This window comes from Meriones unguiculatus, chromosome 20, assembly GCF_030254825.1.
Source record: "Meriones unguiculatus strain TT.TT164.6M chromosome 20, Bangor_MerUng_6.1, whole genome shotgun sequence".
NCBI classification, from domain to species: Eukaryota; Metazoa; Chordata; class Mammalia; order Rodentia; family Muridae; genus Meriones; species Meriones unguiculatus.
Window position 1 is genome coordinate 30,458,366 of NC_083367.1, and position 18,435 is coordinate 30,476,800.

General features: G+C 42.3%; 1 protein-coding gene across 5 annotated transcripts in view; it reads right to left on the bottom strand.

Annotated features, from left to right (window-relative positions):
- Positions 1–18,435, bottom strand: part of Ncoa7 (nuclear receptor coactivator 7) — a 137,520-nt gene that overhangs the window by 95,986 nt on the left and 23,099 nt on the right. For all 5 annotated transcript variants that reach the window (XM_060373689.1, XM_060373690.1, XM_021648930.2 and 2 more), the window contains exon 2: positions 18,216–18,335. In XM_060373689.1, coding sequence (XP_060229672.1) covers positions 18,216–18,274 — 59 coding nt within the window. In that variant the 5' untranslated portion in view covers positions 18,275–18,335. The remainder of the gene's footprint in view (positions 1–18,215; positions 18,336–18,435) is intronic.

Below are 18,435 nucleotides of genomic sequence, written 5' to 3' on the forward strand. Positions count from 1 at the left end.
GTTTGCAGGGGGTGTGCATATATCTGGTTGTGTGTGTGTGTGTGTGTGTGTGTGTGTGTGTGTGCCAGCACTGGAATTATAAGTCCTTGTCTCCATGCTTGGCTTTTCTTATAAGGGCTCCGGGGAGTGAACTCAGGTCCTTACATTTGCACTCTGTTAGTGGAGCTCTGGCCACAGTTTCCAAGTGGTCAGTTTCAGTGGATGCTTTTCCATCTTCACCACTAGTCAAGCAACAGGATGTCCGTCCATTCAGGTTCAGTCTTCAGCTCCATCTTCACTCATCTCTCTGTTGCTGTCTGAACTGCTGGCCATTCCTTCCTCTTTGAAATGTTGTGCTCACTTGGTTGCTATGACTCATCCGCCTCTGGCCTCCTTCTACTTCCCTTTCTGTACTAGACCACCAAGTGCTGGAGTTTCAATTTGGTCCCTTGCTCCTGAGTTCTATTATTTGCTGATTTTATGCTCTCTGTCTATACTCCCGTTGTCTAGGGCCAAGAACTCTTTAAGTTTCCATGTCAGCCCAAACCCACTCTGTTTCCTCTCCAGACTCACATGCCCAACTGTGAATTTAGTGGTTCAACTGGACTGTCTCACAAGCATCCCAAGCCTAGCACGTGCCTACTTAACTCATCAGATTCCTTCTCTAAACTGCTATTTTTATACTTCTCCCTTTCAGTTAAGGGTGACTCCACACAACCAGTTATTCAGTCTACGCTCCTTAATATGGCTACAATGCCTTGCATGGCCATTCTAATTTACCTCTTCATTCTTGAGTGTTTCTCCTTTAAAACATTCTGTTCAAGATTCCCTGACAGCCTTGCAAACACAGGAAGGTTTTTGTCACTCTATGGCCTCTTCAGCTAAGCATTTCCCCTAGCCAGAAGCTCCTCCTTTTTTATCCCCGGCTTATTTTCTGTTTTTTTTTGAGACAGGGTTTTCTTTTTAGCCCTGGATTGCTTTTGTTGACCAGGCTGGCCTTGAACTCACAGAGATCCAACTGCTTCTGCCTCCCAGAGCACTAGGATTAAAGGTGTGCGCCACCACGCCTGGCTCAGCCTGCCTACTAAATGCAAAGATAAGCTGGTGAGTTCTGGCTGATACCCAATTTATTAAACAATACTAATGATGCATATTATCCCTGGTAGAATATCACATGACATTTAAGTGCCATCTCTGTCCAGAGCTCTTTCTTGAACATCCCTCCTATGTGAAGCGGCTGCTCCCCAAGTCCTTGTTTAATATCCTTTTATTTTCCAGATAGCAAACTTGGATTGAGTGGTTAATGCATTCGTGTTCTGCTTAGTCTATTATCTCTATGAAAAGTGTACTCCAGCAAGGACTGCAGGCTCTGCTTGCCACCATACCCTCATCACAGGTACGGGCACAGATACGAGGTATGGCAGGCCTTCTGTCCCGTCACACAGATGATGCCACATTTCAAACCCAAACGCTATCACTATACGATACTAACAAACGCTCACGTTGTTTGAGTCCAAGAACCGGAAGGAGTCTTACATAACTAACTTGTCTTACATAACTAACTTGCATCAGCTAACAGAAACATCAAGTGATTTCTCCTGCTAACCAAGATAAAGAAGGTAATGATTACATATGCTAGGTTCATAACTCAATTAACTGATAACATCACAATTTGATGGTCTCTTAAAGACAATATAAATAGGGGCTAAGTGGATGGCCCAGGGGTTAAGAGCACTGTTGTTCCCCAACATTCCTATGGCACTCACAACCATCTCTAACTCCAGGGCCAGAGAATCTGATGCCCTATTTTGACCATGTACCAGGCATACATGCAGGCAAATAACCACACATAAACCAAAATCTAAATATTTTTAAAAGATAATATGAATATGTATATTTCATGTGATTTTAATATTTTTAAATGTACTCTTATAAAAATAATATATTTGCATATATTTGTGTATGTGTGTGTGTGTGCGCCTCTCTCTTTTGGGTAAAGTTTCTTTCTTTTTTTGGAGAGTTTCCTCTGTAGCTTTGGCAGTCCTGGAACTCTTTCTGTAAACCAGGTAGGCCTTGAACTCACAAAAATTGCCTGCTTCGGCCTCTCGGGTTCGGGATATAGATCCTCTGGATCTATATCTCATTTTTATACCTCAAATATACTCACTTTTAACTCTCTTTTTTCAGGTTTATTTATTTTCTACGTGTTTTGCTTGCAGGCATGAATGTGCACTGTGCCCAAGTCTCACGTCAGGATTGGGTGTCAGCTACCCGGAGTTGGAGCTGCATGCGACTGTGAGCTGTCAAGTGGGTACTGGAGACTGATCTGGGTCTTCTGCAAGAGCAGCAAGAGCTTTTACCTTCTGATCTGTCTTTCTAGCCCTCTGTTATACCTACTTCTATGAAGGAAACACGCCCATATTACATAAACCCAGTGCTGTGGTTTTTAAAAATTAAATTCTCAGCCAGGCATAGTGGCACACACCTTTAACCTCAGCACTTGGGAGTCATAGGCAGGTAAATATCTGTGAGTTCAAGGATAGTCTGGTCTACACAGTGAGTTCCAGGACAGCCAGGGCTAAGCAGAGAGACCCTGTCTCAAAACAAACAAACAAAAACTAAATTCTCTGGTTATCCATTGAAAATTGTTGAGTTAACAAAGTTAGAGGAAATGTTCTGCCCTTTAAAAAAAATGGAAAAAAGAAAAATGGGAGCCACTGAAATGAAGATTGTTTCCACCAGGGACTCAGTAGCATCTGTTCAATTACTTTCGGGAAACGCAATGACTCCATCCACAGTCTGCTTTTTTCGGCTGATGAAATTACTCCGAAACATGACAGTGCATCTGCTTCGTCTCACATGCTACATAACATCTAAAACAAACCCCACTATGGCTGTAAACTATAAAGTACTGCAGTTGGCACAATCAACCCAGACCACCTCACACATGCAGAAACTGAGCGAAATGACAACGGACATCATCCCCCTTTGCTAATGGACGTGGGTAACTCCATCTAGTCCAGAGGGGATCTATTCTGGTTCTACTTTGCTTCGTACTACAGATGTATTCTGTATGCTTAAATGTATTCAAATACGTGGACAAATTACATTTGCAAAAGCCAGGGTGGTGACTCAGCAATACAATACTTCTCTTTAGGTTAGAAAATATTTAAAACACAAACAAATGGCCTTTAGGTGCTTCATGGATTCAAATGGTTACAATGAGGCCATTTGCCCTACCCAGTACTCTTTGAAATTGTTATTTATATAACCCATATCTGAGGATTTTCCATATGTAAATAACCTGGGGTTTCCATTCTCCATACATAACTACTTCCTATCTCATCTTATAGCTATTAAACCACAGGCACCATCCTCCTAAGATCACGTCATCTATGACTCTTCTTCAGATAAAAGCAGTGGCCTGTGCAGGTAACTGAATCTATTCGGCAATGTCCCCTGCCTTTGCCTCTGTCCCCTCCAGACTCGGCTGCCGTTAGTTAGATGCCGTCTTGCTTCAGAGCGAACTTAGAAGTTCCTCCATCCAACTGGTTCACCTTCCCTCTTCCCCCACAACCCCGAGATGGGCGCTCTCTGCTGCTGGCATCTTCACTGTTTGCCTTGATGCTGAATCAAGTTTGCAAATCACGGACCGACCTGTATCTTGCTGGGCCCACTTAAACCTGGCCTGCTCCCCATCCCAGTTCTGTTTTTGATGTACGTGTGAGAAGGATAAGTGAAAACAAGTAGGCAACGCTGTAGTAAGCCTCACAGGAACATGTCGCACGGAAGACCGGAGAACATCGTAATGAATGGATCCCGTCGGTCTCAGAAGGAGAACTATCAGGTATTTCTCTCATTTGGGGCTCCTAGTCTTCTATATTTCCATGAAATCATGTAAGAACAAATGACAAAAAATGGAGAAGTGAAACTGTCTAGAGGGAAAAAGCAACAAATGGAAAGAGGAAGGCAAGAAAAGGGAGGGGCAGTAGGGTGTGTGGGAGGAACCTAATCAAAGTATATACTATAATACTTGCAAGGAAATATCTAACTAGATAATAAAAATGTCAAATAAAGACAAGTGCAAAAGAAGTGAGCCCTAACCATCTTGTTCATGCAATCTGTATATTGAGCTTTAAATGAGAGACAGAGAGAGAGAGAATGAAAATGCCCACAGCTCAGGCACTGCCATCCTTATAACAGATATAACTAAGCTGGAAGACCCTACACTGAATACAGAGACAACTCCAGATGTTTTTCCAGAGTGGTATGCACATTTCAGGATCTGAGAAAAGCATGGCGAAGTATACAGAAAGTAAGTTTTGAGGGAGCCAAGTGTGAGAAGCAGAAAAATCAAAGGAAGGGATAAAGACAGACGTTGGAGCAGTGAGCCAAATGATGCTAAACCACAAATGCCAGAAGAAGGTTGGGGACACAAATGTAACTAGTCTGAACTCTGCCCGGGAGCCCTCATCTGCCAGGAAGCTTGGGAGGGTACACAGTCAGCACTTGATACATGAGGACACCAGGACAACATTCCTTTATTGAAATTTTCAGATCCAAGTTCTTTGGAGAAAAGAAAAAAAACATTTCTAAAGTTGAATGTGGTAGCATACATCTGTAATGTCGGCACTCACAAGAGGAGGAAGAAGAAGAAGAAGAAGGGGAGTGGGATTTCTGATAAAATCACCAACAGCTGAGTTGCAAATGAGAGCAATAAAGTTCCAAAGTTGGAGCACAAGGCTTTTTCTGGTCCACAGTTCTGTTTTATCGCATTGAAACCCATCGTGGCAGCAATAATGAAAGATGGCAGATGCACACATGTCTTCAATGAGATGGTTTTGCTGTTTGGAACAAAAATACCCTAGATTGTGCTGCTTAAAGAACAATTACTTCTCATGACTGCACAAAATCTAGGTGCTGATCAATTTGGCCCTTGCAAAGGGCTTTCTTCCTGGTTGCAAATGGACACTTTCTTGTCCTTCCTCACATCAAGTCACCAGCCCTGTCTCACAGCCTGATCACTTCCAAGAGGACGCTCCTATTGAAAGTACTGTATCAAGCACTGAAGAGTTTAAAGGTATAAACTCTAGGAGTAGCACAAATACTCAGTTCATACAGAAGAGACAAAGAGACTTCAGAGCCACAAACAAAACATGCACACACATAAAATAAAGATAGATAGTTTTAAAACAAGCAGTGACACACAAAAGCATACACAAACTATACACCTGTGGTTACACACACGCACACACATGCACACACATACACACACACACACACCAACCCAGATATCATAGTACAGAGATAGTTTACCACTTATTTCCCCTGATGATCTATGTCATTTCATCTTGGTTTTCACTGAAAACTATGACTAAAACACATTTCTGAGCAGATTCTGAGAATCATCCAAACTCCTTGATAGTTACAAATGTTTTTCTTATAAGAGATACGTCTTGCTACATTGCCCAGACTGGCCCTGAATTCACAATCCTCCTGTCTCTCAGGCTTGTGTGGGACTACAGACAGGTAAATGCCATCACACGAAGTTCATTAGCACTTATTTTTCTAGCACTCTTTTTTTTTTCTAAAGATCACATATTGAAAAGTCTTTTAGAAAAAATTTGGGAGTGTGTATGAGTGGTTTTCCTGGAGGTATGCAGGCTCACCATGTGTGCCTCGTACCTGCTCAGTTCCGATTCCCCAGAACTGGGGTTACGAGCCACCATGTGGGTGCTACAAACTGAGCCCGGTCCTCTGCAGGGGTGAGCGAGTAACTGCTGAGCCATCTCATCAGCACAAGACCATAAATTTTAGCCTAATCAATCCTCTTAACAACCTCACCAAGGACATGGCACTATCACACGCATCTTACAGGCAAGAAAACTATGCCTGAGATCCATGGCTGGTAACTAACTTTATAGAAACCCGTAGGAGGCCCCAAAGCACGAGCATCCTAAGCTTAGTGACAATAGGTAGGGACAGGGTTGTTGGCTTAATTTACCATCCTCTAGGATGTGAAGCATCCAGACCCGCCTGGGATTTCATGCTTAACACACCTGCTGTTAACCTTGAACTAACCTTAATATGAAGCAGTGTGGGAAAACTCTCTTAGAAGACACATTTCTGCCTGAATATCTTTGAACAAATGTTAATGCCTATTAGATAAATAACTACAAAGATATTCGATGGTGAGAAGGAACCTCATCCCAGAATATAAACCAAAAGGCCATATAAAACAATGATTTATTTTAAAAGCATGGTACACAATAAAAATGACTTAATGTATATGTGTATGTGTATAGATAGATAGACAGACACATATATACTTAAACACGTAGAAGAAATTTTTCATGAGTTGTTGATTGACACTATACAACAAACTCTATTTTCTCCTTCATCTCGGTTACCCACTCTAAGCCATTCTGTTCTAGCCTGGTAATACGGTTAAAAAGTGGATAAATAATCTGAACAGGAATTTCCCTAAAGCAGATACGTAAATGGCCAACAAACATATGAAAACGGGGCTGTTCCACAGGCAAAGGCACCTGACAGGAAGCCTGATGACAAGAGTTGCATCCCTGGGGCCCACATGGTGGAAGGAGAGCACTGACTCCCTCAAGTCGCCCTGTGACCTCCACGCAACCACTTTACTCACAAAACCAGATGCATACTCACAGATGCAAGTAAATAAAAACAAACAACACATAAATACAAGGGTTCAACATCATTAAGCATCAGGAAAATAGTTTTTAAAAAGAGAGAGAAAGATATCATATAGTCACACTTTGAATGAGTAGTGAGAGCATGAAAGCCACACCCACCATTGGTAGGAAGAAGATTTGTGCAGCCGATACGGAGACCAGTATAGAAATCTCTCAAAAGCCTAGGTACAGTCAAACAACCTGGAGCGCTCCTAGAACCCCAGCATTTGGGAAGCTGAGACAGACGGAAGGCATGGAAGTTCAAGGCCATCCTCAGCTAAGCAGGAGTTTCAGGATAGCCTGGGCTGCAAGACAACCTGCCGAGCAGCTGACAGAGATTTTGAACACAAGGAAATAAATGCAATGAATGTGTTGTGGTTACAGGTGTGTGAGGTACCCTGATGTGATCAGTACGTTACACACATGTACTGAAATGTTACCCTATGCCTTGTAAATATATATGATTATGTGTCAACTGAAGATTTTAACTGCTGTTTCTATCTACTGAATTGATTTCATGACCCTCCTCCTCAGTGGGTTATAACCTACAGCTTAAAAGGCAAAAACAGTACTTGGAATTCAATCAAAGTGCTCCGCCTGCTTCTTAAAGGGAAGTGAAACACATGATTCTAGCTGCGAATGGCTGGGTATTCACAAGCTTATTTTTAATCACTAGAAAAAAGTTAATGATTTCCTGGAAACATTAGCAGGTCAAACATGACCAGAGATATTTTTCCCAGTAATGAACAGTGGTAATATGTAAATATTCCCTTAAGAGATGCCTGGTCTGAACTCTATCAAGAAAATCAGAAACCAAGATTTAAACAACAGCACAATCCATGCACGAAAAGGTTTGATTAGTAAAGTGGCCAAAGAAAACAAATGATTTTGAAATATTCTTAACATTTTTAAGATTAATAAAAAATAACTGAGTACTAAAAAAAAAAGCCTTATGGTGACTAAAAATTAAGACTCACTAACCATGTATACTCTACATTAAAAGTGATGACTGACACACTCTGTCTTCCACGTGGTCACTAAATATTTAACACTAGTTGAATGTCAATCACTCTGTTGGCTTAAGGAGCGCTGACCATTACCTAGGCCTCTCCTGCCAGGTGGCATTTTGAGACGGGGAGGATTGTAAACCATAAACAAATCAGAACTATGCAGATTGTGTCCCTGACCCCTGAGGCAGAGCTGTGGATCGTTCCAGGCACCCTACCCCACAGACAACCGGGATAGGTCTTTCAATTGATCAAGTAAGAGTCCAGTAGAGTCGGGTAAAACGTTTCACCTTCAACACAGGGCACAGCTTTTCCTGTTTCGTAGATTACAACGCTGACATGGTGCCCTAACCTACCTGCCAGACAAGGCAAAAAATAAACACTCCCATCAAGGTAAGCGGAGAAGGCACAGAAGGGGATAAAACAGCTGGAGATGAAGACAACTGGAGGAGGGCTCAGGGTTCAGAGTCTCCATTTGAAATCCAAGTGATTGGGGGTGGGGGGGAAGGTGTTGAATTTCCTGAACAATAGATTCGTCACATGCATTTAAGCCACCCATAAGACCAACGTGTACAAAGCCACCTGTCTTCAAAGGCGCTTCGTAAAGTGCTAATACATGTTCACCTTCATTGTGATCCTGGGGGGGCAGCGAGCACAGTGATCCTGGCAGTGAAAGGGCCAACTCCTGAGAAGGTACAGAGTCAACACTGGCCACATTCTCCAAATCATTTCCTTTGCTTTTCAGGTATCAACACAGTGAAAACCGGTGATGGGATGGGATTAAATTGTTTCAGACATCCTGTGGAGAGTCAAAGCTCTAAGGACCCTGGGCCAGCAGGAGAAAACAGGCTATACTGAAGCTTAAAAGGGCAGCAGTCCACAAGGCACCACTCTGCCCACGTGGTGGGCTCTTTCTAGGATCAAATACTGCTCTGCAGGACTGGGGAGGGCGGGCATGGCCCTCCATCCTCACCCAATGTGGCAGCACGGTCGGTCAGAACTATCCACTCAAGCTAGGGCTCGTACTCAACCTCGGGGGTAAACGAGGCCTGTGTCAGGTAGATTTCTGTATCCGTGTCTACTGCGAGAAGCACCTCCTCGTGGAGAAGATGCAGTCTTAGCAAATTAAATCCCTTGAATTCAGAACCCAGGCACAGAGGTGAAATGCGCAGGCCGTGTTTCCTACCACCGCGGCTGTTAACATGTTACCCATAGCACAGTTAGGCAGCATTGATTAAACACGGTGTAGGGTATCTGCAGAGTATAAGCCAAATACTTCAGAAAAGGTCTTTTATTAAACAACTCGAAAATCTAGAAGCTAGGTAACTTTTTCTAATTTAATCTACAATGGGTTAAATGCGCTTTAGGCTGCCAGGATTGCCCATGGAGGTCTGTTCTACCCACACGATGAGGAACAGCAAGTCAACAACCTGAGTTAACCTATTCTATGCATAACATTATCCCTTTTTCCTGTGAAACTTGTACGTGACCCTGGATATTCAGGTATTATGAAACATGACTAAAGATTAAACAATTACAGGAAATAAATCAAAAATTCACTTTAAGATAATGTTGACAACTGTATAATTTCATCATTTATTAAAGATGAAGGCGACTTTGTACATTAATGAGAGATGGGTTTGTTTATTTTTATGTGACTCTTTGCTGATTTTCAGACATTCAGATTTTTCAATATTCTTCAGAAAAGATCCACATTTTCATTTTATAATCGTCAAAGCTGAGAATGTCACTCCATTAGTACATAGCGCAGAGGGTACAGGTATGTTTAAGGCATTTCATAAATTGTTACATTTCACATTCTGTCCTAATCCCAAGCTTAAATTCATGTAACATTTTTTAAAGTTAAATTCAAGTACTCAAACAGCAGTTTTTTAAAATTCAAGAGTTACGGGGTTGGAGTGATGGCTTAGTGGTTAAGAGTACATACCCCTCTTGCAAAGAATCTGAGTTCAGTTCATACCACCCATACCTGGAAGCTCACAACTTCCTGCAATTCCACTTCCCAGAGATCTGATACCCCTCTGTCCTCCTCCCTCATACGGAGGCATATACATGTATACAAAAATTAATAATAATAAAATAATTTTTAAAAATTTTAAGTGTACTCCAAAGGCATACTAACTTGATACGTCCATAAGGAAATAAGAGTAGGGAAATATTGCTAAGTCTTTGTTTTCTAGAATTATACTGTGTTTCTACAAAAGCAGGGATCTATGTATACAGTAAACACCCTGCAGTTCACAGTATACAGCAGTCTCAAATAGAAGCTGAGGTGTTCTGGGCAATTCCCCAGCATGGAGTAGCACAGTGGCACACACCCACAGCCGTGTGTTGGGATCCAAGGCTGTGGGGAGTCTGTGGGAGGGAACATGGTCAAGCTGCCCAAAACACCCTAGAATTCATTGCACATTTGATTCCAAGTTACACTTTGGTCATTCTCAGGCAAGAAACCTTTTATAGGTGGCAACTCTTTCAGGACCCTCACAACCAGTCAGACATACCCCATCACGGGTGTGGTCACAGTTTAAGAATCTGTGTTCCACAAGGTGATTTTAGACACAGGTGCCATATGGCTTTGTGCAGGGTTGCAGAACTCAAGCCCTGCAGGGGAACAGACCCTGATGGGTTCGGCTGTGGTTTTTCTGCCTACCTGATATCAACATCTTTTGGTATATTTTTTTATTTAGCTGTTTTTATTGGGGTTCTTATGCCTCTATCTCCCTTCCAACCCTTATCCCTTCCAATGCCCCAATACCAGGTAGGAGAGAAAGAGGGTTAGTGGAGAGATCTTTTTAGACTACCCTCCTGCTGATTAGGAGCACTGAGCAACTTGAGGCAAGTCTGACCTTCATGTACTTGGAATATTTCCAGCTCTTTTGTTTTTTTAATCTCTTTTCTCTGGACTACTTGAAGATCAGCAACAGCAGCAACAACAGCAGGAGCAGAAACCAGCAGGAGGAAGGCCACACCTCCTCTCTTGGGGTACCCTCTCTAGTGTCCCCAGAATTAAACTATCTTCCACTGGCAGAACCACATGCCCTGGCAGAGCACTCAAGAGTCAAATAGTCTGCTGCTGTAGACAATCTGAAGGTACCCTATGCCCCACACCCGGGGTTAAAACAAAAACATGTTTACATAACATAACTGGGTTTTTAAAGATACCAAAATTGTCACTACAAACATCTTTACATTCCCAACTTCCATAAAAGTCAAATCCTATTTGGGGATGAAGCTTTGTACTTATCAGATGTTTGGTATAAAGATTACATGGGTTTGTTTTCATTAGCCTTTTTCACATCAAAACGTGGAGGAAGGACGGAGGTCATAGTTACACTGAACCCTGGGAAAAGATGATGATCACAGATAAAGGTGACCGGTTCAGGCATCTGGCTACCTCAACATCTTCCTGGCATCACAGAGAGGCTACAACTCAGACATGCCTCCCTGAGATATGACGGTGACTTTGATTAGTAGTCACTGACTCCAAAGTACCATGGGACTAAGGTCATTGATACTTCTGCCTCATGGGTTTAGGGCCCGACTATTAACTACATGGGAAACTCAAGATTTCTCAAGGCCCTTTGGACTATATAATTCCAGTTCAAAATATTCTAATACCTAACTGTACTTACTACCTAGCTAAGTGTCTCTGGGAAACACATGATTCTATTTGTTTTATTATATTAGAGTTCCCTCTCCCTGATCTCAACAACAGGAGCAGCTTACCAGATGATAGCAGCCTGTGGGGATGAGAACTAGGTAAGGATTAAAGTGCAGGTAGCCATGGAAGGAAGGCATGGAATGAACTGAGCAAGCTTTCATGGCACCAGGCAGTCTTCCTGTCTACAGAGCCTTCTTGGTTTCTCTATATTGGAATGGGAAAGTCTACCATGTATCCCTAAGAAGTAAATATATTTTAACAAATGTTTGTTTGCTTGTTTGTTTGTAAGACAAGGACTCACTATATAGCTCTGGCTGTCTTTGAACTCACTATATTAAACAGGCTGCCCTTGAACTCACAGAGATCCACCTGCCTTTGCCTCCAAGTATAGGGATTAAAGGTATGTACCACTATGTCTAGCTGGAGAGATGTCTTAGCAGTTAAGAGCCCAGGCAGCTCTTCTAGAGGAACTGGGTTCAATTCTCAGTACCCACCTGGCAGCTCACAACTGTCTGTAATTCCAGTTCCAGGGAATCTGATACCCTCACACAGACATGCACACAGGCAGAACACCAATGTACACAGAATATAAATTAATAAATTAAAGAGAAAGAAGTGAACTCCAGTATGAGCTCTCAGCTTTCCCTCTTGAAGAAAGTACTTCAAGGACCACGTGTCTAGCTCTGAACCTCCTTGCTGTGGTCCAGAATTCTCCCAGCCTAGGATGCTTGCTTGCTCTTTCAAATCATCTTAATGTTAGTCTCATGTGGGCCAGCAAAATGGCTCAGTATGTATAAGCACCTGCCACCAAAGCCACCAAGCCAAACCACCTGAATTCAATCCCTGAACCAATGTGGTGGAAGGAGAGTATTGACTCCTGCAAGTTATCATGTGATATCCACATGTCCACCGTGACACGCATGAGCTCACATACGTGCACGCACACAGTAAATAAATGATACAATAAAAACTTCATATTATTCATGTTTAGCAACTGAAGAAGTATAAAGGGCATTTCAAGGACTTGTCCAAGGCTATTTCCTGATGTGACTTCTACAAGCCAGTGCTGTGACGGTAATTAGGAGGCAATGGGCGGGTCAGAGGCTGGCAGCGGGAGTGCAGAGTTGGTTATGGGAGGAGTGGGGATGGGTCAGCTCTCGGAGATGGGAGGACGGCTGCTCAAGCGTGCTCTGCGCTCTGTATCCTTTATCATTGCAGCTGCCGGCAGAGAAGCTGGGATGATAGTGCTGGCCCTGACAGGGCCGGGTGGGAGAGGGCAGCGTGTGGGAAGGGCGGTGCTGCTTCTGGTGATAATCAAGGAGGAGCTGAGGAGCCAGCAAGTCTGAGGACAGCAGACCTCTCTGTACAGCATACACTCAGGGTCTATTTGTCAGTCCTCCCGGACCTTGCAGGGGTAAACCCTCCCGTCGTCCTCCCACACTCCTCCCACAGTCCTCCCGGAACCTCCAGGAACACCCCTCTTGGTTTAATGTCATCCAATAACCCTTGACCCTGAAACATATTTTCAAAGAATGTAAAAAAAAAAAAAAGTCATCACGTGTGCGTGGGCAGACGTGTGCCTGTTCACGTATCTGTCATGGACGAGAGAGAACATATTGTGGGAGCTGCGCATTCTCTCCTTCTATCACGTGGGTCTCGGGGAAGCCATTCAGGTCACCAGTCCTGGCTGCGAGTACCACTATGCCAGCACTCCAAACATGCAAAGATGGGCTTGAGGTATAGTTTAGTAGTGGTGTGTTTTTAGAATATTGGAGGTCCTGGGAGCAAACCAACCTTAATAACACTAACACACACACACATACACACACACACACACACACACACACACACACACACATACACACACACTAGAACCCACATGGAAATCACAGAGTGAAAACAATGTGAAATGATTATGGAAGAGGGGTACTGATTAAGAAATACCTGCATTTTAACCGCAACGGAAAAGGCAAGCAAGCAGGGCCATCATAGTTAACGATCACCCCAGAGGAGGAGTGGCACAAATAAACTCATTTAATAATTCGGTTCTTCATTTGGTGAGTTTCGTTATTTCTGTTGTTGATGTTTTGAGGCTCCTTTCTTTCCCTTCTATTTTTTGAGACATGGTATCACTGTACTAGCCTTGGCTGGCCTGAAGATTGCTATGTAGACAGACTGTTCTGAAATTTGTGGGGACCCAGCTGCCTCTGCCCCCTGAGTGCTGGGATTACAGGTATGCACAACTGTGCCTAGTCTTTCATTTGTGGTTTTTGTTTTAGTTTTTTTTTTAAAGGATCATAGGATGCATAGGTAATATACTCTGAGTCTACAAATCCTTTTCAAAGACATGAGGAAAGGTCCCAAGAGTCAGCCAATCTCACTAAACTACTGCTTCAAAACTACAACTCCACGGAAGCTCCTGATAGCCAGACGGCCAAAGGTCAGGACACCTAAAAGTTCACCAGACTTAAGCAGAGAAAATCCACCTGGTAGGAATCCATTTTCCCACTTATGAGTTACACAGCTAAGCCAGGTATGGTGGTGGACGCCTGTAATCCCAGTGCTCAGGGAGGGATAGGCAGGCTGATCTCTGTGAGTTCAAGGCTAGCCTGGTCTACAAAGAGAGTCTGGGACAGCTAAGGTTACACAAGAGAGAAAGCCTGTCTCAAAAAACAAAACAACGACAACAAAAAGAGTTATACAGCTATATTTCAAACAGCTAACTCAATACAGGCTTATTAAACTATGATTTTTTTTTTAATTTAATTTTTGGAGGCAGGCCTTTACTATGTAGGCAAAGCTATTCTGGGATTCACTACTGAGTCCAACTTCATGTTCAACTTGAGATCTTCCTGCCTCAGTCTACTTCAATTTTCCTCAGACTCTCAAGTGCTAGGAATCAAAGCCTGTGGCCCCTCCACCCATTTAAAGCAGACAAGTTTAACCTTGCTCCAATTGAAAGGCACATCAAGGAAGGAGGTTTGGTAAAAGAGTATTTACCAAACACTGTCATACAACGCTTATGAAACCACATGGTAAAATAGCACACTCAAAAACTGTTGACTATTTATTGACTTGAGAAAAGGGGAAGAGGAGCAGGGGGAAGGGGGTTTGAAGGGGGTTGGCAGCCATCAGATACATATAGTGGTGGCATGCAGAGTAGGACAAATCTTGCCTTTGCTTTTCTCTGAACACAAGAGGGGGTTTAGGTAAAGTATGTAATTCCATTTAGCGAGAAACTGTGATTGCATCAATTTGGCCTTGCCCTTGGCCTGACTTTGTGTTCTTCAAGAGATTGCTTGGACTTGTGTGGACTGCCCTTAAGTACATTGCCCCAGAAAAATCTGCCTGTGTTGTCAGAAACTGGCTCTTAAGTAAATTCTGTTGGGCAATTCCTCCTTATAACAAGTCTAGTTTCATCAGGAAGCATTTGGAAATATTATACTCTAGTAAGCTCCTTTCTTTTCTTTTTCCTTTATTTATTTCTCTCTCTTTTTTTTTAATTTGGAGGGTTGTTTCCAATTTTGTAGGCACTTTTTGTTTCTTTGATCTTTGCTTTCTTTGTAAAGCTAAACTTCAGAATAATTTCTTTCTCTCACTCCATTTCTACCTCCTCTTCCTTCCCCATCTCTTTTCTCTTTCCTTTGCCTCCTCCCTTCCTTCCTCCTTCTCCTTTCATCCCTCCTCATCTCATCTCTCTTTGCCTCTCTCTCCTCTCTTCTCTCCCCCTTGCTCCTTCTCCTCTCTCCCTCCCCCTCTCTCCTCTCTTCCCTCTTCCTCTCTTCTCTCCTCTTCTCTCTCTCTCTTGCTCTTTGTATTTCCTAATGACAAATACATTAATTGTTTTTAAGGTCCCATTGATGTTTTACCTTGATCTATCCCAGAAACTGCCAAGATCACATAAAAGCATTTTTTCATCATACTTTTCCTTTGACTGTTTTTCCAGAGGAGGACAAGGTACATATGACAAATAAGAGTGTGCCAGTGGGCTGAAGATCTAGGCCTTTCTCCAGTGTGGGTCTGCATGCTGGTTTCATGAGCTCCCTTTACACTGAAGGATAAGATGTTAGGAAGTTAACATGCAGCATTATGCCCCAGGTCAGGGCTGGGATTTAGAATTCCCTTTATAGCCAGACTAGGAAAGCACCTTTAGACCTTTCTCTGCAGGGCACATGTAGACAAAAAGGGGGGGAGGGGAAACCAAGAATCTTGAATTGAATTCTACATCACATACAAAATTCAGCTCAAAATGGAACAAAGCCTTAAATATAAAACAAAATAGTATATGTGTATGTTAGTGTTCACATAACAACCTTTAGAAAATAAAGCAGGATCAAATATCCTTAGAATCTTGGACAGGGACAGAAATGTCACCTTTGACACCTAATGCACAATTCACAAAAGCAGAAACTGATAAACTAAACCAGAAGAAAATTTAAAACTTTTGCTCTACTAAAAGAAAAACAACAACAACAACAACAAAAGAAAACCCAAGCCACTGGCTGCACCAGAATATTTGTAAATCACACATCTCACAAAGGACTATATATAAAAGGTATAATAAGCCCTCAAAATTCAACAGTAAAAGCCAGGAGATTCAATTCAAAAATGCGTAAAAGCCATGAAAATAAATTTCCCTGAAGATCTAGAGATGGTTGTACTTATGGTTGTGTGTGTGTGTGTGTGTGTATGTGTGTTCATATATATATATATATATATATATATATATATATATATATATGAACTCATACTAAGTTCATCGGACATTAATTAAAATTGCAGTGAGCTATTACTGCACACTCACTGAAATGGCTACAGTAAGTGCTGACACCATGATAGGCTAGCGACAATGCAACCAAGACCACTCATACGTGGCTAATGGGCACGTCATGAGGTACAACCATTCATTCCATAAGGACTGGCCTTTCCTTATAAGGCAAAATGTTAATTTATTATTTGACCCAACAACTGAGTATTTAACCTAGAAAAATAAAAACCTGTTTTCACACAAAATGTTTCAGACCAGGAGGAATGGGTGGCATTGTTTACCACCCCAAACCAGGAAACAAAGAAGCTCCTCAATGGAGGAATGACTGAAAAGCTGCTCTCTGTCCCTGCATGGAACGGACTCACTTAACACAAAGGAACAGATTATTGAAAACCAATACAAACATGCAGCAAATTGGATAAATCAGAAGCAAATTACGGAAAGGGGAGGGGGACTTACTGCCAAAGGTTATATGGTATATGATTTCACTAGTCTTGAATTGAAAATCTGGAGTCTAAGAATCCACCAGTAGTTACAAAAGTGTGTCAGGACATGAGAATGTTTACAATAGGAGAGCACACAGTATCCTTTTTCAGGAACCAGTTCAAGTTAACGGTGATACTTGCCAAACCAATCAATTCACAAGATAGAACTGCATATAACTAAAGATGCGCATACACTCTTGTGTGTGTGTGCGCGCACACACACACACACACACACACACACACACACACACGAGCACGCACACACATGTAAATCTGGTAAATTGTGAACGGAGGTGGCATCTCCTTATCAGTGTCAGTTTCCTAGAGGTGCGGCACATGAATACTAAAGGGGAAGTGAATGAAGGATACAGGATTTCTCTCTAAGATTACATACATCTACAAGGAAGTAGACCATTATGTCAAAGCAAAGAGTTACATCGTTCTCATCGTTCTCACCCTAAATGTACTACTTTTCTAGTGACACATCCATTTCGTGGCTGACTTCTTCCTTTCCCTGTGCTGTTACTCTCTCTGGTCCTGAGGAAATACTCTGCTGCAATAAATACTTCAGCCCTTGCTTTCCCAAGCGCCTAATCTGCGATTTCTGATTCTGACTGGGAGAGGTCCTTTGGAGGCTGCCCATGTTTGATGCTGCATGAAATGGATGAAACATTTTCTAAGTCTTTTATACCTTGTTTGTAAAATGGAAATAAAATAACTTATGTCCAGGGCTTATTTTTAAATTATATAGCTAGAGCACTCACATACACACACAGAAAGCCATCGATCGTTTGACCTTTTCCCACTAAAATTCTAAAACACAGCTTAATTTGTAGATAAATACACTGACCCCCCTCCCCCCCAGAAAAAATCCTTTGGTTTTAGTTCCAAGGCTTATACTTAGAAAACAGAAAATGCATCTTTACAAGCACAGATTTCAGGTTGTGGATAGAGTGAGGCTAAATTCAGTTCTTGAGCATACCAATTTAGGAGCCCATAATGATTACTTGAAACCTACACTCTCCCTGAGGCCAACAGCTCTATCGATCATTTAATTATAAGTGACAGCCAAACAGCTGCTTGAACCTGTGACAAGCCCACACCAGACAGCCTACCATAAAGCACTCCTACATTAGAGAAGCTGAAGTCCTAAGATATGAACTCTGATGATGTCCTCTCACCCAGGCCACCTACAAAGTGCATGCTTCTTAGCCACGATTCTCCTTAAATAGGCCTTAGATAGGTCATAGTTTAAGTTAGCTCCTGACCAGCACTGAGCACCGAGGGTTAAAACTCCAGGTAAGCTGCTAAGCACAGAATTCCAAGAAACCTGCAGGTCAGCAGGGCCCTGCTACATCCCCTGAGAGTCTGGAGCTCCAGAGAACCATCCAAGGTAGAAAGACAGATCATTTCTTGGATACTAACTTTACCAAAGGACAGAGTGGAGGATAGCTAACTGCTGTTGGTCTCTCACACTATTGCTTGAACAATCGTACAGAACACCAACTGCCAAGTAATTCTCCAGGTCCGAGTCTTCTTGTGCATTATTGTCTTAAAGCACTAATATAGTTTTGCAAAATAAATGCTTACCGGGCAAAATAACTCTGTTTCCGTTCCTTCTGTTCCTTCTTCTCTTCCTTAGTATCCATAATACACAGCCAAAAGTGCAAAGGATTGGGAAACTTCCTTTTAAATCAGTGAGTCATATTCCTGCAATTAAAAAAAAAAAAGAAAAAAAAAGCAACAATCAGTTGAGACTTTTATGATGGCTAAAAATATGCAGAATAAAGCAGAGTTTCATGGTCCCAAA